Source organism: Jatropha curcas, chromosome 5 (assembly GCF_041381405.1).
Source record: "Jatropha curcas cultivar XTBG-Jc1 chromosome 5, XTBG_Jcur_1.0, whole genome shotgun sequence".
NCBI lineage: Eukaryota > Viridiplantae > Streptophyta > Magnoliopsida > Malpighiales > Euphorbiaceae > Jatropha > Jatropha curcas.
In genome coordinates this window covers 21,696,660-21,721,479 of record NC_143155.1, presented here as the reverse complement: position 1 = coordinate 21,721,479, position 24,820 = coordinate 21,696,660, and the positions used below count along the sequence as shown (strand labels likewise).

The window sequence follows — 24,820 nt, the reverse complement described above, 5'->3', positions numbered from 1 at the left end:
TTATATGAAAAATTTAATCAAACAGACCAAATGTTAACCCTTAATTAATTACCAAACATAAAAAAATATTTATACATAAATGTTTTACTAAATAATTTAAAATAAAATGAACTTCACATTTATTTCAAACATTAGGTCATGAATGTCTGGACCTTCGTCCATCTAGTAGTATCATACAAAACAAAGCACAAGCTAATCTCAGTAATTGGACAGTGACAACATCTTATTCTTATCAGTCCTTAGTTACATCATTTGCATATACAAATAAATATTCAAACAAATGCTAATCAATAATCATCATTATACATCTTCTGATCTTCACATGCAGAAAATGCACCCTTCCTAAACCATTCACTCTCTCTGTCTCTATCTTTTTTATCTATCTATCAAATAATAAGTATCATGAGATATGAAGACCAGTTTTCTGCATCTGCTGCTAAATGAGCTAAAAAGCCACAAGCAAATCACACAGCAAAAAAGAGGGGTTAGAATAATGCCTACAGAGTGGAAAACCCATGTACCTATTAAATCATGTGAGGATCTTTGTACAAGTAACGTGAATCTCCAACGAGGATAATTTCCTTTGAGGTTAAGACAGTGAACATACTCAAATTCCAGAAGGTCTTCTGCTAAAGGAAGTTGCTGAGCTAAAAAGTTCCTGGCCAAGCTCCTTTATTTTGTTAAGCAAAAGCATTTGCTCGGTCTCGAGCTGTATCATGTAGTCTTCTTGCATGTCCTCTAAGCTTTCCATATCACTCAAAGCTGTTGAGAGTCCTTCAAGATCACCATTCTCGATTAAAGAGTGAAATTTAATCATCATCTCTCTCATCTGACCAAATCCATTATCGAAAACTTTAATATTAGATTGAGTACAGTTGAAGTTGATTAAAACAGAACATAAATAAATTATCATAAATTATGATGAATCCTATAAAAGATAAATGTTGAAATATTCTTTTTCCTCCCAACAAACTCTTGAGGTCCCAAATTCACCTGGACGGTATTTATTGGAAACCAACCGTGATTCTAAACAAGTCACAAAAGGAAAACCTTATAGAATAACAATTTAAGCTTAAATAGGAACAGACCATGGCAATTGTTTGTCAGAAGCTGATAAAAAATATTAGTGAAGTTGGAAAGTCATCTCACATCTTAAAGGCTTGAGAACCTCATGCTAAATCACCAACTCCTAGAGGATGATAAAAGAGTTACTTTGCTTATTTTTTATAAACTTTAATCTGAACACGCTTCAGAGCTTGAATTGTCTAATTAATGCAGTAAATTATTACAAATCAAGACATTTTGTTTCACATCCTCTCAATTTGCAATATATTAGAGATTATGACGTATATAAAAAACCAATCCTGAAATTTTTGGACAAAACTAGCTTTTTCATATGCTATGTAGCTATCAGAAATAAAAATAACTAGAATTTTATTACAAAGGTTGAAGTAATGCATGGCCTAGATGAGACGGGGAAAAAGAAAATAAAAAGAAACGTGAGCTTTGCATTCTCACCTGGCTAGATAACTGAGGTGATCTAGATAAAGAAGCTTCAGAATCCAAACTGGATCTCTTTTGCATTTCTGGAATTTTTCTAGTAATTTGAATATGGATCTCTCCCCTTTTCACTCCTTGCAGTGGTATCCACTTGTCAGACATCTGGTTAGGTGGCAATCTCTGATATTCTACAACACAATCACCTATACTTGATGTGGGAAGCAAGGCATTGTGGTCTTTCACATGTAACACTAAGGGACTGCCATCATCAGGGAACTCCAGCGTCTGATTCCACTTGGGATTCAAAGTTTTGTATACAACCTGAAAGAAATCCATGGTACTACAGGTAAGTGATTATGCAGCGCAAGACCAAATAAAAACAGCAAGCAGATAGATAGCATATATCGTTTTCATTTTATCACAGAGAAAAGGGCAATAATAGTTACAGGGTATTAATAGTAAATATGAAATATTCTAGACATGCCAATTATTACCAAAATATGACAAATGTTACACAAAAATCTCAAAACTGAGGTGAAATAAGCTAGACCCTGACTCGTCAAACAAACAAAGGATAGAAAATTACAGAAACTTGTAACTTTCAAGTTTCATTCTGCAAATAGAACCTTGCTATTGTTTTAAAAAATACATTCATAAGATAGTTACTGTCTTTTTGATGAAAAGCAAAGGATCTGAAAATTCTAGCAAGAAATATCAATATTTCAATTATGAAGGAGTTGTCCACCTTTGTTCTCTTCTTCAAGTCTCCATATTGCACTCTCACATAAGGATCGCTTGTCCCTCTGAGATCAGCAGCAACAAGGTCCCTTGCTTCGATAAGAACAATTTCAATCCAACCGTTGCTTGAGCCTGTAGTTGAACCCTAAAAGTCCAAGGAAGAAGAAAATGAAATAATATATCAGATTAGGAACCCACAAGCTAAAAGATTATGAGCTGCCAATGATAGAGATTTATTAGAAATAGCCAAGCTCTAATCTCATAAGTTTACATGCTATGGAAAAGGTGGCTCTGTCCTACAGGTTGAAATCTGATAAAAATTGGGAAAGTTGGCAAACCATTAAAATTTGATTCTCCCAAATTACATGCAAAAACAACCTTAAGACAAAGTGAACAAATTGGTGCATTCATGCGTGCTTTGAATCTTAAATAAATTATTTTGATAGGGTGAATCTACATGAATTTTTTTAATGCCATAAAGTACTGAAAATGCCTTGTAGTTGGAGATTTGGAGGTAATCAAGGCATACCTTTGAGCCATCATTGTCATCTCTTACTGCTTCTATTTGAAGCCTCAGTTCTCCTGAATTCACTTTTTCAAGGGGAACCCACACATCCCTGATTGAACCTTCAACCAGTCCCTCCAAGTTTACTCGTGCACTGCCAATGTTGTCATCTCCAAAGATATCTTCATTATAGCATCTAATCCTAAGGTATTCGCCTCCTTCAATCTCATCAAATTCAAACTTCTGATTCCATAAAGGATTAGAAGCATGTGCAGTCCTTGTTCTCTGGAAAACCTGAAAGTAATTTCATCAAGTACTTAGATACTTTACACAGATTTCAGTATTATTTAAGTATTAAAACCTTGGTTTAGCATGGCACATCGTTCTGTGGAGAAAGAGAAACCTGCCTTTCCATATTGCAGTTTAACATATGGGTCACACTTTCCAGATTTTTCTTTTGTGGTAAGATCCCTTCCCTCCATAACAACTACATTAATCTTTCTCCCTGTCCTTGAAAAAAGATTTGATATGCTATCCACTGACTGCCGAGAGCTAGTCCGCAACTTGTTGAAGCTATGTGAACCGTCAGAGAATTGCCATTCTTTCAAGACAAGCTTTACCGTTAACTGAAAAATGCAAACAGACAATAGATATTCCTTCTATCAATGCACCATTTAGTGAAAGAAATTAATGAGTATTCTAGCATCAACTTTATGATCAGAAATATGAGCAGTAAGCAATGTAATATTATTTAGATTTGGAATTAGAAATTGGCTAAAAAATAATGGGACCCAGGACAAGTTTACAGTAGTAGCATGGCATGATCTAGTCCTCCTATTTCATTAAAAGATTAGAGCAACGAATATTTCATTAATTTACAACTAAAATAGGCAGTTAGTAAAAAGAACTATAGTTGACACATCAACTAAGACCTGACGTAATGCTAATCGAGGCTTCAACATTTCACTGTAATGGCTAGAAAGGGAGAAATTTCAGCAAACATCATTGTGCAGAACACGCACAGACTACAGATTATTTTCATTTGAGCATAGTGACAGAGTCTAGGAGCAGGACAATTATTCACCATTGATGGTCTCTAATTAAATATATGATCTGTGATAAGCATACATCTTTTACGCCATAAATACAAGATATGTCATCCTACACACAAATCTCTTTTCTAACCAAGGGAGTAGACTTAATAATAGAAGTTAAACTCGTTGGAGTTTGAAAGACCAAATAAAAGCACCAAATAATATTCCATTATGATAACAAGAAAAGAAATATAAGCAATAAATTTTTGCATGTACCTCTCCTGAGTTAACCCCCTCAAATGGTACAGTCATCTCCACATCTTTTCCACAAAACTCGGCATGCTCAGCAATTACACCTGTGTTGGGTCCTACTGCCCAAAACATTGTTGAATCATCTGCAACATACTTCACCTGCTAGCAATTCCAAAAATTAAATATCTATGCAACAACCAATGGTAAATTAACTGATATGCACAGAATTCTTTTTTGAAAGTAAATCCAGATGTTTAGATGAACAAATTTCACAGATATTAGCTGATTGCATAGTATAGATATCAATTTAGTAATGCCTCAGTTACAAATTTCAGTCGTGCTTTTGGTTTCTTGTGAAAAGAAAATTTCCTTGCTTGGAAATGTGCAATATGTAGATATGTGCGTCATCCCTTATATATCATAAGATTCTTATTTGATGGTTTAACCCATAAACTTAAACTTCTTAAGTTTGTTTAATGTTAGTAAGAGACAAATGAATCTCATTATAGAGGGAGGAAAACAGTATCTTTGCATTAGAAAGATACATTTTCAGTCTACCAAAAAGTTTGATATGAATAGTGCTTTGATTCATATAGCAACAGAAACAGTTATATGGCCAGCCCCAATTATAGGCATGACAAAAAGACCATACCTACTAGCATGCTTCAGAAAAGATGGCCATGACATGTGGCTCTATGATGTTAAGACATAATTAGCATTATTTTTTAGAGTACCTTTATTTCACAACTCGCAAGATAGTCAAACTTCACACTGGATGGACTGGAATTGTAAAGATGAAATCGAAGAATTCCAGTTTCTTCATGTAAAACCATATTAAATGTTGAATCCCATCTTGGACCTGAGCCCGATCTCACATTTGTTCTCCTTGTTAACTGTTCAAGTTCAACCTCCACAAAAGTTTGCAAATCTCTATCATCAAAATACTCTTCTAAACTACCATTTATAGAACAATTTTGTTGCCTTCTTGAAGGGCTTCCTCGAAAGGCACTTCTAGAAAGGTTACTAGCAGAAATGACTGTCACGTGAATAACTCCGCCAACAGCCTTCTTCCTTAAATCTACTGCTGGTAAGGAGAGACAACGGCGGCGAGGTTCAACCATTGTCTTAACTAAGGTGTCAGTCAGAATTTTGACCTGCATTTAAGGAAAACAAATAAATGAAGGTGACATAACAAATAGCCTTGACAAAGGATGTATAGTGAGATAAAAATGCAGCAATATTTAATGAGGTATGTAATATTTTGATGAGAAAGAGGTTGAGATACTGAATCAAACAGTTGCTTGTCAGTAGGTTCAAATAGGAATGGGCTAAGCAGCCTGATCAGTTAACCCAAACGAATAGGCATGGGCTTGGGCCTAAATAATAGGCCTGAAATGCAATCCCAGACCTAAATTTCTAAGCCCAATCACATTGGGAGGAGGCTCAAGCTTAGAGAAAGGTAGGGCCAGACCAAACAAGTAAATACATATGACAAATATATAAACTCGGTTGTATGGTTTCTTCTATAAGATACATGCAATATAATATAAAAAGGAAAAAGATCACAAAACTCAGAAGCTTAATCAATCAAAGCTTCATTTAATAAGCTTGAGGCTTGTTTTCTAAAATAAGTTTATCATTTGAGTAATCAAAAGTAGCTTACATGGATTCTCTAGAATATTTTAGTTGAAGAAGTCTCTTCTTGGTTTTCAAATTAAGTCATTAAATAAGTTGCTTGTTATCAGGAATTACAGTAGATCCATTTGTAAGTTCTTTTTTTTCTTTTACCAATTTATTCACAATTATTATGTCCAAGCCATTGAAGTTCTAAGAGTTATGGACGGCTTTCTTCCATTCTCTTTTTTTTAAGTTAGGAAAGAATATTCAGTTTTATCTATGTTTCTCAGGAATTACAGTAGATCAAGTAGCAATTTTTCAAACTAATGTTCAGTTTTATGTCTGTCACTCAAGAATTACAGTAGGATCAAGTAGCAACTTTTCTAACTAATATTCAGTTTTACGTCTGTTAGTCAGGAATTAAATAGATCAAATAGCAACTTTTCTAGGAACAATCTCCATATCGGTCATAGGTGAACTAGTCTTACACTTACTGCTATCCATTTACCTCAGTTTTCTACTTTAATCTTCCTAGCTGCATCAATATTTCAAAATCATGTCAAAGTTTTTAAGGAACCCAGAAAAGAAGCAGGATTTCATAGAGAGAATGAAACCAAGCATAATGGAGTTTGTGTTACAAAATTGTAAATAGTAGAGAAACACACCAGCCAAGAAGAAACAACAGGCAGCTCAGTGGCAGGTAGAGACTGGCTTCCTCCACTTCCAAAGGCAACTCCTATTCTTACTTCTGGAGTTGAAACAAATGAGTATAGAATTGCTCCACCATCCAGAACAGGCATCAAAAGAAGCTGCACAGATTGTTGAATATTAAATACCAACTAAAAGATGCACACAGTGGGAACATCTAAAATTCAGAAATAGAATATCCAATCAACAACAACAAACTAAGGGCAAAACACAATTGACAGTTCCTCTAAATGCAAATAAATATTGGATCCCTGATTACCCCACAACTACCAAAAAAAAAGAAGCTAAATAGCCATTTACAAAACAACTATGAGAATGAATAATAGTCTAAACTATAACAAGGGAAAAAATGTGATGCAGAAACAAGCAATGCAGCCAAATAACTGGGTCATAAACATGAGAGAAACACAGTGATCTAGGCAAGTTCATTTTTCAGTCTCTAATTTGCAAATAAAAGTTCATAAACAATCAAGTAATTAATCCATCAAATGGTTATTGAGTTGCATGAGAGAGGAGCAATTTCACGTACATCACCCTTTATATGAAGGCTGTTAACAACAATCCGAGCTGCTCCCATTGGCTTGACCAGCTTAGCCAGCAACATAATGCTCAAGTCAGATGTGTCCCAATCAAAACTGAGACGCATAAACCCCTGTTAGAATGGGAAAAAAAAATGCTTCGTAAACACTTAAGATATACTTTGCTGTTTGAAGGGCGAAAAAAAAGATGAACAGTAAGCATTTTAATACAAATTATACTCATATGCATTATCTACACAAGGCGCTTCAGTTCTATTTCACACAAAAGAAGTAGAGTATTTGACAGGGCGATGTCGATATTAGCCATTGGCTGGTCTAGAGGATCCCTGCTCGCTGAAGGGAAGAAAGAAGCACAGGATGATGATGAGGGACTGTTGAACAACAGTAATACAAAATGCATCCAGTGACTTCAGATAATAAATGAATTTTCCCAAGTGCTCAGACAAAGATTTAGTTTCTTTACAGGAAATTACTTAGAGTCTTGTGACAAAGCTGAATAAAAGGCAGGTCAGAAGGCTAACATACCTTAAATCATAGGTTACCAATGATAAAAACCTTTTTACAGGTCTTTGGACAAGCTATCCATTTTTGTACTATTATCAGCAAGCAGTAAAAGGGAGGCAATTGAAAGTGCTTCTGGGATTCAGAATACAAGAATTTTTGGCAAAATCCATATTTTATACAAACCTCAGGTCTACAACCACCATTATCTAAAGATATCAACTTGACAAATCAGATGTTACAACTTCATTGAATGCGAAACATACAGAGATTAGAACATTAAAACACAAGAGCAAGACATGAATTTGCATATGCCTAAATAAACAAAAAGCCAACAGTAAATTTCATAGAATGATTTTAAACTGCAAGGTAACAAACTAAGTATCCTATTATTTATAAGAAGTTCCCTCCAAGCCATAATGATAGATCAAAATAAATAAATAAATAAATAAATAAATAAAAGAGGAAAGAAAGAGAAGCGCTCTCAATAAAAGCCTGATGATGGCATAATATTAAAAAATGATAATCCAAAAACAAACCTGGTCACCTGAAGTTGACCAACGAGTGCCATGGAGAGCCAAGTAAGGTGGGGAGCTACCTAACGAAAGCTCCTGTAATTCAATTCTTTCCTACAGAAAGTGTATTATTTCGTAAGTTACATACATATTGATCTAACATATAATTCTTAAATGATCCACTCATGTCCTTCAATGCATGATTATTAAAAAAGAAGGATAATACTTACTATAAATTTCGACTTCCGCTCCTTTAAACGCTTCTGCACAAGACAACGCTTAAGAAATTAGTTTGATCGTACAAACAATTAAACCAGAACTTCATGATTGTGTAATTATATATGCACATGCATTTGTCAACGTGCATGCAAGCATTTGTCTGTTCATACCAAACAAAAAGGATAAATTCTATTAAAAAATGCAGGGATAATAAAAGATTGGCTCAACAATTAAATAACAAAGAGAGATGAAGAGTTCTCAACCCACTAAGTAGTTAGTATTAAGGAAAATCAATATAGTACACGTATTCCTAATTAGTTCCTAAGTATATTTCTAATTAGTTTATGATTTGTGTTCCGAAATAGCTAGATAGCATAGGAATTCCTTATATATAGACCTATGTAATCGATGGATGAGATACAAGAAATACAATTACAATATTATCTCTCAACAGTTAGGAAATAGAAAGGTTATTGAATCAATTGTACAAAAGAAGGCATGAATAGTGCACAAGTCTCCTTGCTTGGCGACTCTGAACCAATTACATACCAGCTTCATTTTACAAATGGCTGCATTAGTTATAAGAAAGGCTTATCTATAAAAAGATCACAGATGCTTGAGATGACTCAGCATTCAAACTTAAAAATCATTTTAATAAGAAATTAATACTTTTGAAAAGAAATTCCACCAGTTTGCAGTGTTGAAATTTCCTAAAGGAACTTACCACAAGCTGAAATCTATTAACTTTGGACCCTGAAGATATTAAGGAAAATTAGTTCAAATGCCTACTTAATAGAGCTTCCAGCTGAATTGCAAATTAGTCCAGTCTCTAATGTATTGAACTTGTATCCTTTTTATGGATTTGATTGTGTTCTGTCTTCCATCGAAGCCCAAATTCAGCAGCTGCCAGTTGCAAAGGCTGATGTTATCGAAGGAATATTAAACGTCAAAGAAGTTTGATTTAGATGAGGCAACCCATATAGATGATTGTGGGTGAAGCAGCTTGGTAAACCAGCAATGAAAGTAGCAGAATTTCAGAAGAAGAACTAAAAAGAGATGGTCCATCCATATACGAGGAATATGTCAAGGTTTACTTGTTGGAGTTGATTTCTTTTTTGGCCAAGGAGAATGATGCAAGAGCATTCAAGTTAGATCAGGATTCCTGATTCATAAAGTATGTTAATTGATTAGGAATAGTTTTTCCATTTTTCTTTAATTTGGCATCCTATTTAATAAAGTATGTTAATTAGGAATAGTTTTCAGTCTGGAATTAGAATGTAACTAGTATAAATAGGACAACAATAATGAGTTTATCTCTTATATTTTTCTCCGTCATTTCTGAATTTTCATTCTAAGGTTTTCTTTAAAACCAATTATTTTATATTGTTCGAAAAATGATTACCCTATTCTAGCACTAACTGTTGAGAACTAATTGCCCTAAATTCTTCTGATATGTCAACCATGCAGGGTTATAGATTTAGACAAAGCATGAGGGCATTTTATAATAAAGGAAATTGAGATAAATATGATATTTTCACTAAAAGAAACTGAAACTGCATGCAACTTTGCAATGGAATTTGCTTCTCTTACAATGCGATTCTCCTTTATCCCTTGGAAAATGATACACAGTCTCCTTATTTAATAAATTGGACAAAACCAATAAATTAATGGGATGAAAGAAGCTAATTTATCCATCCATTTCATGAAAATGTACAGACAACGACAATCAAATATACATTCAACAGAAATGTAGGAAGACATCAATGTTGACTTATATTGTAACCAATAATATGGTCCAAGAAATCTGACCTCGACAATGGATGAAAACCTTATTGAAAGTTTTGGGTTTATGTAGTTGGGCCAAACTTCCATTAACAGTTTGTTCAGCCACTCACAGTGTTCCACTGGTGTTACTGGCTGTATAAACAAGTGACAAAGTAAAATAATGAAATCCATAAAACATAAATTTAATGTACACTCAAACTGAAAGGCAAAGACAGAAGAGTTACCGAGGTGCTCAATACAACTCGTTTCCACTTTGTATTCAGATCTTCAACAAGTATTTGACGTTGATAACCGTAATACTGTAGAATAAAAAAGTATGTCTCAGCTGACCACTATTTATATCCTTACAAATCACGACTGGTAAGACATAGCTGAAAATTAGAGCAGCAATAAACCCATGAATGGTAGCTTATAGAAGATTTAAAATTTAATGCAGGTGTTTTATGCAGAAAACCTCTTAAAGTAGTAAAGTGACGAAGAAAACGTAAAAAGAAAAAGGCAAAGAAAATCACAACAACCAACCCAAAAAATTTGGATAAGTTAACCAAAATATAACTTCTGCCTTCAAACAGAAAAAAATTGTTAAAAAAAGAACATATAATGCTAAGCCTCCAAAAATAAATGATTATGTAGATATCTCACACCACCTAGTACTCAAACAGCTGGAAAAGTAATCAAGATGGACAATGCAATTTAGTAAAAGGCTGATCCTTTAGAATCTCTCTCCAGAAGCCAGAGATATTCAAGTATGACAGACGAGTAGTTGCATATTGGCAAATTATGATATTGATGTTTCACCAAAACAGAAATATGTAATCAAAAAGCTTTTCCAATGAATTGAGCAAAATTATCCAAAGGACAAATAATACTTTGTAACACTGTGCTTGGTTAAAGATAGAATACAAAATGTAACCAATGAAAGAAAGAAAGAACCCCAAAACTGAGTACAACCAAGAACAAACAAATACTAACAAAATTTTAGGAAAAATAAAAAATAAAAGATGCAAAACTTAGAAATTAATAAAAACGTATAAACATACAAAATGTAAAGTAAAGCAGAACTTGAAAAGAAGAAGAAGAAGAAATCAAAGGATCCATATTGGACATCTAAGGTTAGCATGAAAATAGATGGTAACAGTAAAGAAAACAACTTATATACCACCAATAGAGAAATCAATTTAGAACACACCTGAACAGTAGCCCAAACAGCAACAACAAGAGGGACCCAATTGGAAACAGAGAAAATCCATTTCTCAATAACCCAAAGAACCAAAATCAGAGGAACTAAAAAAGGAAAAAGAGGCTTCTCTGCATATAGATGATTAAAGAAATCCACAACCTCTTCAATATTTAATCTTGCTTTCCTCATTCTTCTTATTCTCGCCATTTTCGTATCAAAAGGGACAACAAAAATAAATAAATAAACTAACTAAAAATTTGGCATCCATAGTTCAATTTATATGTAGAAAGAGAGACAAGAGTGTGATGTAATTGTAAATGTAAACTTTGCTACTTAGAGAAGAAAGTTAAACAGTTAAATGGAAGACGAGGGAATTTCGGGAGTTTCCATTGTTTTGGGTCAGAGAAACGAAGAAAAGTCTTCTAGTCAAGCAGAAGACGGAGACCATAACAGGCTAAAGTTAAGACAGCAAAAATGGGCTCATTAGGCTGATATTTAAACTGTAATTTAATTTGATTATCCATTTCAAAATGATGCAATTTGTAGTTTTGACGAAACTTTATACAAATTGTTAAATTTAAACTTTTTTTTTATCTTTCGAACCATCGTATTTTATTTATTTTATTTCCTATGATCCTATACTATTCTAGATGAGGATTTGAAAATGCCATTGATGATAATTACCAAAATGTTGAAATTATTTCTACAACGAATATAACAATTGTTTACTATTAATTTTGAAAATTTTATAAACAAGATCTAAATTGTTAAGATTAATTGTGTGATTTAGTTAAGAATTTTATATATTTAAAAATAAATATTAAATATGAAAATTTATTTACAAATAATTTTTGTTGGAATTAATTGGATGGACAAAAAATACAAATATTCAAATGAAAATAAAATAAGATTTATTTATAATATTAAAGTAAAATTATATTAAATTATTCAAATATAGCAATAATAACTTCAGTACTTTTTTGAAAGGAACTTTAGTTTTTTTCTTATTTAAATATATGGGAGGAAGTTTGTCTAATGACTTTTATTAGCACGCGGAATTTAATTTGACTGGATCTTATTGGTAAAAGTCAGTAACTATGAACATTTTATATAACAGTATGTTCAGTACCAGGGGCATCAAAAAAATATTTATTTAATTGTGGGACAAAAATAAAATATTTTCTTTTTCATATTTTTAGATGGAAAATTAAATTTTCTATTTATCCGGGGGCCATGGCATGTGTCCCCCTACGTAATGCTAATTTTCTATTTATATAATATGACATTTTCCATAGAAAAAACGTATGACAATCTAATTATGAATGATAAATCTGTTACAAATAGGATATATCTAGTTCTTCAATTTTAGTTGAAATTATTGTAAAATACTTAATATTTAATAATATCACTTATTTATCCTTCAAGTTTAGTCATTTCATTTAAAAAATATTAGTCATTTCATTTAAAAAATATTATTCACTGTCATATATATTTGAGTATTTGATTCATCACATTTAATAATAATAAATAATATATATATATATATATATATATATATTTATTTATTTATTTGATTAATTAATTGTTCCATTGTCATTGAGGAATGCATGTGTTGTGTCTTATATGTTGGACCGACATGGTTCGATGTGCTTTTATAGTTGGTTATAATAGAAATAACAATAAATATTTCAACCAATAAGTAGATAAATATTAGATAATCACTCTAAACAATGGTTTAGTTAATATTTCTCCTAAAATAATTGGTTTCCTTAATATTTTAGTATACCTAATTCAACACGTGAAAATAATTGATTAAATCATGTTTTAATATACCAAATTGACATATTTAATATTGATATTTTTTATTTGTTAGTTAATAATAACATAATTTTGGAACCGAGGATTAAGCTTATATCATTTACTTTACAGGGATCGAAGTCGCTAACCAGCTCAATCAACACTTTGTTAATAAGAAACCCTCATATTTACTATTTTTGTTCCATTTCTTGTCATCGAACATGGTCGAAAAGGAAATTAAAGGGACATACACATGAATATATAAGGAAGACGGTATAACTTTTAAAAATAAGAAAAAAATTTATATTCTTATTTTATACTGTTTAAAGGAATATATAAAAATAAAAAAAAAATTATCGAACTTGAACATAAATTCATACTTTTATATAATTTGTAACATAAAAAAATTTATTCAAATTTTACATTATTGATTCTAGGGAATTCCTTATTGATTATATTTAAATCAGAACTATACTACTTTTGTTAAATTTTATAAATAAGTTTCAAATTTATAAGACTTAATATTTGACTTTATTAAAATATTTATATTTTTAAGAAATAAATATTAAATAATTTGTTTTATTTGTTTGTTTGTTTGTTTGAGGAATGCATGCGTGTCTCATTCTCAGATGGTGAACCACTTTGTTTGGATGTGCTTTTATTGTTGGTTGGTTGGAATTGTCAGAAGTGATGGCTACTTGGAAATTCCCCAACCCAAAATGCCCCACATTGTTCTCTTCTGGTCAAACTATAATTAAAAGTAAATTCTCAATTCATCAACTAAAAATAAAAATAGTCTTATTTCTTATTTCTATTTTTGTATTCACAGACGTTATGAACAATTAATTAATATAATTTAAATATTTTCATAGTAATTTTTTAATATAGTCCTACGCGCTTGTATTGATAAAATGCAAAGTTCATGATTTTTTATCAATTTTTTGAAATCTTCAGAAATTTACATTTAATTGTTTTGTGGAAAAATAAACTCTGTAGATATTAAAAGGCTATTTGGAATGCAATTAAGTAGCTTAAATATCATCATTAATAAAAAAAAAATGATAAAATCGATAATGTCTCGCTTATTTTTCCTTCTAAAATACTGGGATATTGAAAGCATTAATGAAATTTATTAATTTAATAGATTTTTAGGCTAAATCATTAAAAAAAATACTCTAAACATTGCGGGTAATTTTAATTGTACCTTAAATCTAACTTTCTTCTCTTAGTACTCCGAACTTCAATTTTAGTTACAATAACACCCTAATTTCAAATTGTATCCAATTTAATGGATAAAATATTATTTGTGGGACTTAGTTTAAACTTTTTCCTCAAACTATACTCATCACTTACCACCACTGCTTATAAATAAATATTTTTATTTATTTATATAAATATTAAAATAAAAAACTAATCTATTATTTCACTTGGCTTTTATGAATTTAAATTTCTAACCAATATTAGTTAAGACATTATTAAACAGTGGATTTTTAGTTAACCTGATCATAAGAGATCCAAGAAAAATAATATTTTATTTATTAAATTGGATACAATTAAAAATTAGAGTGCTATTGTAACTAAAATTAAAATTCAGAATACTAGAAGAAGGAAGATGAATTTAGAACACAATTAAAATTACCAGCAAAGTTTGGGGTATGTTTATAATTTGGCCAATTTTTGACTTTTTTTTTCTCAAATAAATAAAGTAATCTAATAAACCAGGAAATGTCTGAATTTTATCAGTCAAATCTATTATTTAAATTATGAAATACTTTATTTAATTTATCTTTTCATATTTTATAATAAGATAATAGTGTAATTAAATTTTTATTGAAAAATTTTTTAATACGCTGAATATAATATATATTCTTTTTTTTTTTTGGCATATGATGAGATTTTCTTTTCCAAAGCCGTATTTTGTGTTTGGTATGAATTAATGGGTTATAAATAGAGATGACAATATTACCTCAGTGTCGGACACTCTATTCTATTCGATCCAGTTTCGGTGAATTTCAGCGATGAATAAAAGAATTCAGATAGTATTTTTACTATCTATATGGTGTTCAAGTTCAAGCCTTTGAATACCCACAAGCCATTATAATACTAATTATTTTAAAAATATATATATATATAAAGATAATCTATAATCAATAGATATTATATCTGGGGCATTGGTGCAGCCATACATCTTCCTTTTATGTTGTTTAGAGATGAGTGTAGGGTATAGTAAGTGTCTGTAAATTTGGGTACAAAAACTTTTCACTTGTTTTGTTTTTGGAGAATTTTGCAGAAATTGATGTTGTGAAATCTCCCAAAGTCCTAAGCATAAAACATGAATAAATTCACTATTGGAAGAAGCAACTTGGAACCTAGTCCATTTTGCTGGATATCTTTGACCCTAAAAGACAAACAAACAGGACTCCAATTCACCCACTCGACACCATACACAAATCCAAACTTTAAAATTATAGGTTTTTAGGTATTTCTTGCTTATTATAAATAAACTTACGCAATTAAAAGTTTGGATGAAAATGTTCATGAAAATAATATTTTGTATTTTATTTTTTATGATAACTGTGTCTTTTGTACGATTATCGTCTCAACTCAGCTGACATGATTGTTAAAACTAATTAGTGTAGACTTACACATGACGCATCGTAGTTAATTGAGAAATCCACTGACAACTAAAAGAAGAAACTTAATCCTAATGGCAGACCGAATGTTGCTAAGTTTTAAAATTTAATTACATTAAGGCCTTTTTTTCCTGAAATGCTAGTGGGTTTCATTATCAGTAGTAACACGTTATTTGTAGGAGTTCACACTAAATATTTTAACAACTATGAAAGTACAAGGAGGCTGCAATTCTGATACAAATGATTGCGTTCGGTAATAGTTTTTTAAGCAGTCAAAACGCTAAACGCTACTTAAAATGTTATTTAGTAATATAGCGTTTAAACTAGCTTTTAGAAATTAGGGTAATTTTTTATCAAAAGTTAACTCATATAACGTTTAATTTTTAGCGTTTCATGAAAAGTTATAGTTAACAGCTGAATACTACTAAAATAGCTAACGCTTACTAAAATAATTAATTTTATTGAACAAATCCAAAATTAAGATACAAGATATCCATTGATTAAATTAAAAAAATACCCAAAATTATAAAAAAAATGTCAAATTAATGACTTTTTTTTGCTGTAATTTAATCTTTTTTTCTAAAGATTTTTTAGACAATCATCTCATATTGAGTTAAATTATAGTTTATACAAAATATAAATAAAGTGGAATTCAATTGAATTTCTACTCATAATTTGCTCAAAATTTGGAAACATTACAATTAGAAAGAACTAGATGAAGGCCCGTGCATTGCGCGGATAACTTTGTTGCAATTCAATTATTCTCACATAATTACAAGAAGCTTTTATATCTTTTAAATGATAAGATTTATCATTTCAAGTCTTTATCTATAAATGTTAGTAATTTTATTTTTTAATTTCTCACCCAATTACCAATCAAAGAAGTAGTATCTGAATTTAATTTTGCTTACTCAAAAATGGTTGTCATTACAAAGGTGAATTAGATTAGTCATTACACTTGTTGATGTTGAAGAGGTTAAGTAAAATCCTTCAAAATATGTATTTTGATAGGCTGTTATACTGTAATTCACATGAAACATCATAACAAATTGAGATAATATTAACTAAAAAGAGGAGTAATTAATGATTGACATACCCAATAATAGAAGCAAGTAAAATACAAGAAAATTTCTTTAACCAAAGAAGATTTGCATGAACTTCTCCAACAAAATTAACAAATCAATTCAAATGTATTACGAGGAAGATTAAGAAGTCTTAATTATTTATCTAAATATATTTTATTTAAAAAATTGAAAAAGAAATTTAAAAAATTTCGAAGGCCCTAATTTTTAGGCTTTAATATTATATATTTAAAAAATGTCTAAATTGATTATCTATATAGTGTGGGTTATAGTGTGGAAATTAAAGGATACCGATTTTATAATCCCATTTCTAAAAAATTGCTAATAAGTCGGGATGTAGTATTTGATGAGAAAAGTGCATGAAATTAGAATGAGATGTAACATGATGTAAGTTTTCATCAAGATAATAGTGAATTTGTTCTTGAACAAGTTGAAGATGGAAGTGGTAATGACATTTCAGATTCTTCACCAAATTCCTCACCACCTAATACTACTGCTTCTAGCCCCTCTAGCTCAACATCATTCTCAACCTCAAGCACACCTCCCAGAAAATGGAGATCTCTACAGGAGATTCATGAACAACTCGATCCATGTCGGCTTGCAGTTGTTGAAAAGCCTAACATTTTTTAAGAAGCCGTAAATAGCGACAAATGGCGAAGTACAATAAATGAGGAAATGAAAGCATTAGAAAAGAATGAGACATGGGAGTTGGTTGATTTGCATTTGGAAAAGAAATATTAGGGCTGAAGTGCGTGTACAAGTTGAAATATAAACCTGATGGCTCAGTCCAAAGGTACAAAGTTCGGTTAGTTGCACATGATTATATGCAGTGTGAAGGCATTGATTTCAAAGAAATGTTTTCTTCGGTAGCAAGTTTTAACACCATTCCAACTGTTTTATCTATTCTTGTATATTATAAATGAAAATTTTTTCAATTTGATGTCAAATCAGCCTTTTTAAATGGTTTTTTGGAAGAAGAGATTTCTGTAGAACAACCTAAAGGTTATGAAATTGATGGTGAAGAAGGAAAAGGTTTATAGTTGAAGAAAGCACTCTACGGCCTCAAGCAAGGTCCAAGTGCCTGGTATGAAAGAATTGAAGCATTTTTACAAAAAAGGATTTAAAAGGAGTGCAAGTAAGCCTATTTTGTATGTCAAGAGAAGAGGAGACAGTGAGGTATTGATCGTTTGTCTCTATGTGGATGACTTAATTTATACTGAAAATAGTATTGACTTAATCAATGATTTCAAGAAAATCATAGTAGCTGAATTTGATATGAATGATTTGGGCAATGAGTTATTTTTTGGGTCTAGAAGTGAAATAATGTTATGCTGAAATTTTTATTTCATAAGAGAAATATGTGAAAGATCTTCTAGCAAAATTCAATGTGAACGATTGTAATGTTATCATGACCCCTGTGACCACCAATCATAAATATTGCTTGGATGATGGAGAAGAGAAGGCAAATTCACAAGTGTATCGAAGTTTGGTAGGTAGTCTGCTCTATTTGACATATAGCCGTCCTGACATTTTTCAAGCTACCAGTCTCCTATCACGGTTTATGCAAAGTCCAAATGTAATTCATTTTGGTGTTGCAAAAAGGGTGTTAAGATATTTAAAAGGAATCCGCTCCCATGGTTTTTCTATTTGACATTAAAAATCTTAAGTTGTATGGATTTTCTGATAGTGATTGGACAGTATCCTCAGATGATCGCAAAAGTACTATAAATTATTTATTTATGCTAGGGTCAAGTGCCCTATCCTGGACTTCAAAGAAGCAGCTGCCATCCATAGCTTTATCATCTTCCAAAGCTGAATATATGGCTGTTGCTTCAGCACCATGCCAAGCAATTTGGCTAAGAAGAATTTTGCAAGATATGAGAATTGAGTAGAAAGGAGCAACAGCAATTTTTTGTATAATCAGTTCACTGGTTTGATGGCGAAAAATCCAGTTCAGCACCACAGAACAAGACGCATTGACATTCGGCATCATTTGTAAGGGAGCAAGTTGCAGAAGAAAATTATAGATCCGTTTACGAAGTCACTTCCACATTTTATATTTAGAGTCCTATCTATTTGTTAACATGGATTAGTTGGTGTCCTTATAATTTGGGAGTAGTTGAGATTGAACGAGATAACTGATGAATGAAATGCAACAGAATGTTCCAATTTTTCCACTTTTGTATCTATCGCTTGTCTCATATTTTTTTTTTCTTTTTATTTTAGCTTTTATATTTGTAAACACTGCTCAGTTTTAACAAAACGGAGTAGAAGAAGAACTAAAGAAAAAGAAGAAGAAGAAGAAGAAGAAGAAAAATTTAAAAGAGGAGCGAAATAGAAAGAAGAGAGTTGGAGAGAGAATTAATGAAGTTTGTTATTCAATCTGTATAAACGTGACAACTGTAAGGTTAGTAACAACATTTATACAGCTGTCAATAGGCTAACTGATTGCAATAGAATTCTTTACAGTTGTGCCATTAGATACCTTTTTTATATACTGCAGAATTACTTTTTTACTCTTCATATTTTTACTCTTCATATTTTTACTTCAACACTTCAATTTTTATTCCACATGCACAGTGTCACCAATATCTACTGCAAGACCGTAACATTCTAACAAAGTCATAAACGACTAGTTAGTAATACATTATAAAGTAAACAAAACTATTGTAAAACCTCTATATTTTCACAACCAGTCACAAACTTTGCCAAACAATCATTTCAATCATTTTATCTATTTTCAGTGCACAAATGCTATCAGGGGTAAGCATTCCGTCAATTTATAAATATGTATTAATTATCGCTTATAAAATTTATGTATTTTTCGTGTTGAATAAATTAAAATTATAATGTATGTTTATAAATTTATTATATCACAAAAAATGATGCTTTTATGGATTTTAAATTTGTATTCATAAATGTTGAAAAAGTTTGATATCAGTGCTCTTTGTGTAGGACGAAAAGAGATAAAAAAGTCAAGCATGATAAATTAAATCATTTGTTAATTTATAAAAATCAAAACAAGTTCAAGGGTTAAATTGATATAAAGGTGAAATCTGATCTTTTTAATTATTTTATACAAATTCAAAGGCTAAATTGGCCCAAAAGATCAAATTTAACTTTTTTTATCCTGCCAAATAAGTTCAGGGGCTAAATTAGCCTTTATTCCAATATAATATTTATAATAGTATTAAATAGGTTGAGGTGGTGTTTTATCTCCTTAATATTTAGCGTTTAATAATAATTAGTTGAATTTTTTAAAATTATTGTTATCAACTATTATCAACTATTCTTACTTTAAACATCCGATAGAACAATTAATATTGCTATGAACTTTATGTATTTTCTATGGAATTGTTTATACTTAAACTCAAACCTCATTGAAGTATTTTTAAGATGCTCGTATCAAATCCATGAACAAAAGAAATAATTAATAAATAACTAAAATTCATCTTGCGGCATTCTTAATTTTACTTAAATTCAATAGATCAACTAAATATCTATTGAATAGTTAAAAAATATGAACATTATTGTTCCAAAATTTAACCACATGTGAAACTAGTATTTTTCATATAGAAGTGAAAGATAAAACGGTGAATTTATGCATTTGAGCTTTAGTCACCTTCTCTTCTGTAAACATTTTATTAATTTCAAAAGGGTTTGAGTGACCACATTTTTTTTATGTGAGGATGATATGAAATCCCATTGCTAAAGAAGATGGAACCACAAATTAACTTTCTATTTATTTACTACTGAAAAAATTCAACTTTATAAATTCTAAATCATTAAAAAAAATTCTAAATTTTACTAATAACTTTAATTGTACCGTAAATTCAATTTTCTTCTCACATTACCCTGAACTTAAATTTTACTTATAATACCACTCTAATTTCAAGTTGTATCGAATATTAAAATAAAAAATAATATTTTATTCATTGAATTGGGTACAATTTAATAAATAAAATATTATTTTCAAATTGTACTCAATATTAAAATAAAAAATAAATATATTCATCTTAAAATAAAATACTCTTTATTTATTTATATAATAATAGCAACAAATAATGATTCTCTAAAATTAAAATTATACCGTAATAAATAAAACCTATTTTTACAAGAGATCTATCTTAAGTATAATTTCAATAAACTCTAACTAAAATTCCATGCTTAAAAAATGGCAAAACAAAAATTTAAACTAATCTTTTATGCTTATAACTAACTAAAACTTTTTATTTTTCTTGGTTTTTTATGAATTTAAAAAAAAAAAACTTCTAACCAATACGTGTGAGGCTGTTGTTAGGATTCTCTATACCATAATTAGGCATAAAAACCTGACTCATCTGGTAATAAAACGGGCCTTAACAAAACTAATAATCTTCACACCAATTCAGTTTCGCGATTGGCTTCATTAGGATCATGTTGTGCTCTCTTCACCTGAGAATCATCAAGATAATTCTGGTAGGTATAACAGCCAAAACCCCAAAAAGCCAGAAGCAATGCAATTGCCCTCAGACCATTTATCTTGTCATGGAAAACCAAGACAGCAGCAATAGGTGATACAGCCAAGGCAAGAGTACTTATAACATTGGAGAACAGGGAAGATACCAATAAAATCAATCCTACAACACCAACAGAACAGACCTGCCAACTCACTGCCGTCCAAAGCAATGTCATAATGTAAGACACTCTTCCGTGACCAAAACCCTCCATTTCTCCATGCAAAGCCTTCCATTCCCCACTAGCAAAAAGACCAATAATGGAAACACAACTGGCAACAAATGATGTGTAAATTTGCATTTCTAATACCACAGAAAATGTTTCCTTTTTAATGATCTTTTGGAAGGACAATTGCATAAGTGAAAGCAAAAGAGAGTACATTGCTGAAGCACCAAGAGTACAAAGGAATCCGATGATGTATTTCCACTTAGAGACTCCTGACGGCCCATCTGAGTCATCATTAACTGCAATAATGGCCGCAGAAAATGAAAGAACAACTACAGAGTTAAGGATTAAAGAAGTGAACTTCTGAGAATTGATGAAGTATGAGAAAACAGCGTTGAAAGCCAATTGGGATGCACAAATAAGAGAATAAGTAGAGGCAGACAGATACAACAACCCCTTAGAATACAGCATGTTATCACCAGCTATAAGTGCTCCAAGAAAGAAGTAGATCAAAGCAAGAGTTCTGATGGATGGCGAGGTGGAAGAGGTTGAAGGCTTTTGAGAGCGAGAAAGTAAAAAGAGAGGGATGTAAAGAATTGGGAAGGCAACAGTCTGAACAAGGGTTGCCATCCATGTACTGTTTCCACCTTCGTCATAATAAAATCTACCCAGAAGAACAGCAGCAGATTGGCCTACAACAAGGAAGAAAATGTTGATTGCCACCAACAGCCACCACTGCCAGTGCTTGAGTTTCATCAATGGTGATTTTGCACTAGTATTTTCATCCTTATCCGTAATCGTTCCTTGATTATCTGTAATCAGGGGGAATCAGGCAAACAATTTACAGAAAAACAAAAATTACTGGAACAAGTATATACCTATTATAATACAAACATGCATGAGAAAGAAAACCGATACTAGATTTACATATATGAATTCAGCCAAATAAGGTGTATAATAATACTTCAAATGCTTTATATTTCAAATCATCAGAAATTCTCTTGATCTTGAAAATCATATGGAACTTATGAAGCATAAAATATTATCTTTGGATGAGACTGTGTGACAAAACTTTATTGGGAGATTAAATTAATTATCCGTAAAACAAATCCACACAAAATATTTAATCAGATTCATAAGAGCAATGAGAAAATATAAATTTGACATAATGGATTAGCAAAAAGGAGACAAAGGGAGGAAAAGGAATGGGTACGGAAGGATATATAAGCAAAGAAACTATACCCTTGACAGAAAGCTCTTCTTTCGCAACTGAGGCTGAGACCTTTCCTATAAACTCTGCCATCTACTCTTCTCGAGCCGTAGATGCTACTGCCGTTGTTGAATGAAAGAAGGAAAGAAATATCTGCAGCGAGAATGGAGTGGCTATTTTTGGGGTAGTAGTGGGGTTTTAATAGGATTTGACAAGAGGAAGGAGACTACGTAATTGATGATGAGAAACTAACAAGCTTAGCTAGTTCATTCACATTTTCTATATGACACAAGTACAGGGCACTCATACACAGCTCCCACCGAATGGAAAAACTTATCCAACTAGATTCATGACTCCATCTATAGATTAAACTAGTAAAATCTAAATTTTTTATAGAAAGTATCTGTAATCATATACTTAAAAAAAAATTAAAAACACTTTTTAAAGAATCTTAGGGTTCGATAATTTGGTTTACATAGACCATGGATTTGATTTAGGCAAATTTTTCCCACCTGAACCATTTAGTTACCTGATTACATTGAGGTGGGACCATTGCACAATTACGGAGGAGTCAATGGGTTTGCCAATTTTTATTAACTAAATACTTTTACTCAAAAATAATAACTTAAAAAACTATATAGAAGTAGTATATAAATTAAAACTTGGCAACAGTTTTGCCAATTTTATATATAAATATATCCACACACGTTGTTATTTAACAATGCATGTTGTATGTGTTATTTCTTATTACAGATACTCATTATTTGATTTATAATTTTTTATTATTTATCAAGAATGATGTTCATCACTGTTTTAATTTCTAGTTAAAAATAATTAAATATAATAATTAATAAAATTATTCAAAATATATAATTACATAAAATATTTACTACAGTTCAATTTTCTCCCCGTATTCTTTTTTGCAAAATTTGAATAAAAATATTCATAAATCTAAAAATTGCAAAAACGGTTAATAACAATTTGTAAAATCTAATTTTATTATACAATAAATAAATACTACTAACAATTATCATTTTATTCCATAAGCAATGCTAATTAGCATTGCCAAAACGAGTTGTCCGGCCCGGCTCGCACTGGCTCGATCCTAAAACAGGCCGAGCCAAAAAAGCTAGCTAAAAACGGGCCTCTAATATTCAAGCCCAACACAACGCATGCGCACCAGCAGATGGGCACGGACATGTCCATTTTGAGAGTCTATCTATTTTTTTTTTAATTTTTATTGGCTTTGTATGTCCATTTAAAGAGCCTTAACGTGGAAAAAAGATGGAAGCAAGCTCTCTTAGTCGGTCTATGTAAATTTTGAATTATTATTCCCCTTTTTATTTTAAATTTTTATGATATATACATATATATTGTTCTAAAACGAGCCCCAGACTGATCCGGCCCGGCCTGGGCGGGCTTTGATAAACAACGGATCGGATAAGAAAAGCTTATTTTAAAAATGGACCTCAATTTTCTTGTCCACATCCGAACAAATTATGGGTGAGCATGCGGGTTAAGCTCGTTTTGACAATGGCATAACATGCCATGACTAGGGGTAGAAGTATGCAAACTATAACCGAACTGAATCGAAAATCAAATCGACTTTTTGATTTTGTTCGTTAAGTTATTCAAGGGAGGTTTGGTTAAGCCAGTTTGAACTAAATTTGTTTTCTAGTTCGAATCGATTTCATAGAAATTCATCTGTTAGACTTAAATCGAATCGATATGGCAAAAGGTGACCAAAATCGGTTCAACTGATTGGTTCAATTCAGATTCAAATATTGATTCATTTGGTCTGGCATCCAAAAATTTCGATTTGCATTTTTTGCGATTGGTTCGATTCGAATAAAGCCAATCATTTACTCACCCCTAACTAGGGTGAGTATTCGGTCGATTGAATCGGACCAAATTAAATTGTTACAGTTTGATCTGACCAAATAAATCTCATGATGAGCAAACCTAGACGGAAGAGTGTGAAATTGGTTCAGCATCAAACCGAATCAGGCCGATTTGGGTTATTCAATTTTTCTGAACCAAATAATCTATTTTGAGCCTAAATATTAATTCGGCTAGTTATGCAAATGACCAAACCAAAAGTCATTTGGTTATCACTATTGAAACTGAATGGTAATTGGACTCTTAAAATATAGACCGAACCATCGAAATGAATTGACTTTGATTAATTTTCTCCATTTAATTTCTCAAATATGAGTGTACTTTGATTATGAAGCATCAAATTTCAATTGGTGGATGATTCTAATTGTTTGAGAAGCCTTTATTGTTTAATTAATATTCCCTCCGTCTCAAAACGATAGTTTATCTTTCCTTTTTGATTTATCT

The 24,820-nt window shown here is 31.2% G+C and overlaps 2 protein-coding genes across 3 annotated transcripts; both read right to left on the bottom strand.

Moving 5' to 3' along the window:
- Positions 1 to 95: 95 nt before the first annotated feature.
- Positions 96 to 11,555, bottom strand: ATSYTF (C2 domain-containing protein). 2 transcript variants are annotated; one of them, XM_012237624.4, is made up of 15 exons: positions 11,103 to 11,555; positions 10,138 to 10,212; positions 9,938 to 10,045; positions 8,140 to 8,172; positions 7,934 to 8,023; positions 6,884 to 7,006; positions 6,312 to 6,455; positions 4,764 to 5,183; positions 4,054 to 4,188; positions 3,151 to 3,369; positions 2,768 to 3,037; positions 2,246 to 2,383; positions 1,519 to 1,821; positions 608 to 829; positions 96 to 445 (listed from the first exon to the last, which is right to left on the bottom strand). In XM_012237624.4, exons 1-14 carry the CDS (start codon positions 11,298 to 11,300, stop codon positions 608 to 610), a joined length of 2,478 nt encoding a protein of 825 aa, XP_012093014.1. In that variant the 5' UTR covers positions 11,301 to 11,555; the 3' UTR covers positions 96 to 445. The 2 variants fall into 2 exon arrangements, with proteins under 2 accessions (XP_012093014.1, XP_012093013.1); XM_012237623.4 differs by having other exon boundaries at positions 96 to 829.
- Positions 11,556 to 20,615: 9,060 nt separating this feature from the next.
- Positions 20,616 to 22,788, bottom strand: LOC105650723 (putative purine permease 11). The gene is made up of 2 exons (XM_012237665.4): positions 22,510 to 22,788; positions 20,616 to 22,079 (listed from the first exon to the last, which is right to left on the bottom strand). The coding sequence occupies exons 1-2, from the start codon at positions 22,568 to 22,570 to the stop codon at positions 20,983 to 20,985; spliced, it is 1,158 nt and encodes a 385-aa protein (XP_012093055.1). The 5' UTR covers positions 22,571 to 22,788; the 3' UTR covers positions 20,616 to 20,982.
- Positions 22,789 to 24,820: the final 2,032 nt, after the last annotated feature.

Coding starts and splice junctions, on each gene's coding strand:
- LOC105650723 (XM_012237665.4), bottom strand. CDS start 22,570: ATGGCAGAGTTTATAGGAAAGGTCTCAGCCTCAGTTGCGAAAGAAGAG. Junction 22,080..22,509: donor AGAAGAGCTTTCTGTCAAGG/GTATAGTTTCTT, acceptor CCCTGATTACAG/ATAATCAAGGAACGATTACG.
- ATSYTF (XM_012237623.4), bottom strand. CDS start 11,300: ATGGCGAGAATAAGAAGAATGAGGAAAGCAAGATTAAATATTGAAGAG. Junction 3,038..3,150: donor TTAAACTGCAATATGGAAAG/GCAGGTTTCTCT, acceptor AATTACTTTCAG/GTTTTCCAGAGAACAAGGAC. Junction 830..1,518: donor CACCTCAGTTATCTAGCCAG/GTGAGAATGCAA, acceptor GGATTTGGTCAG/ATGAGAGAGATGATGATTAA.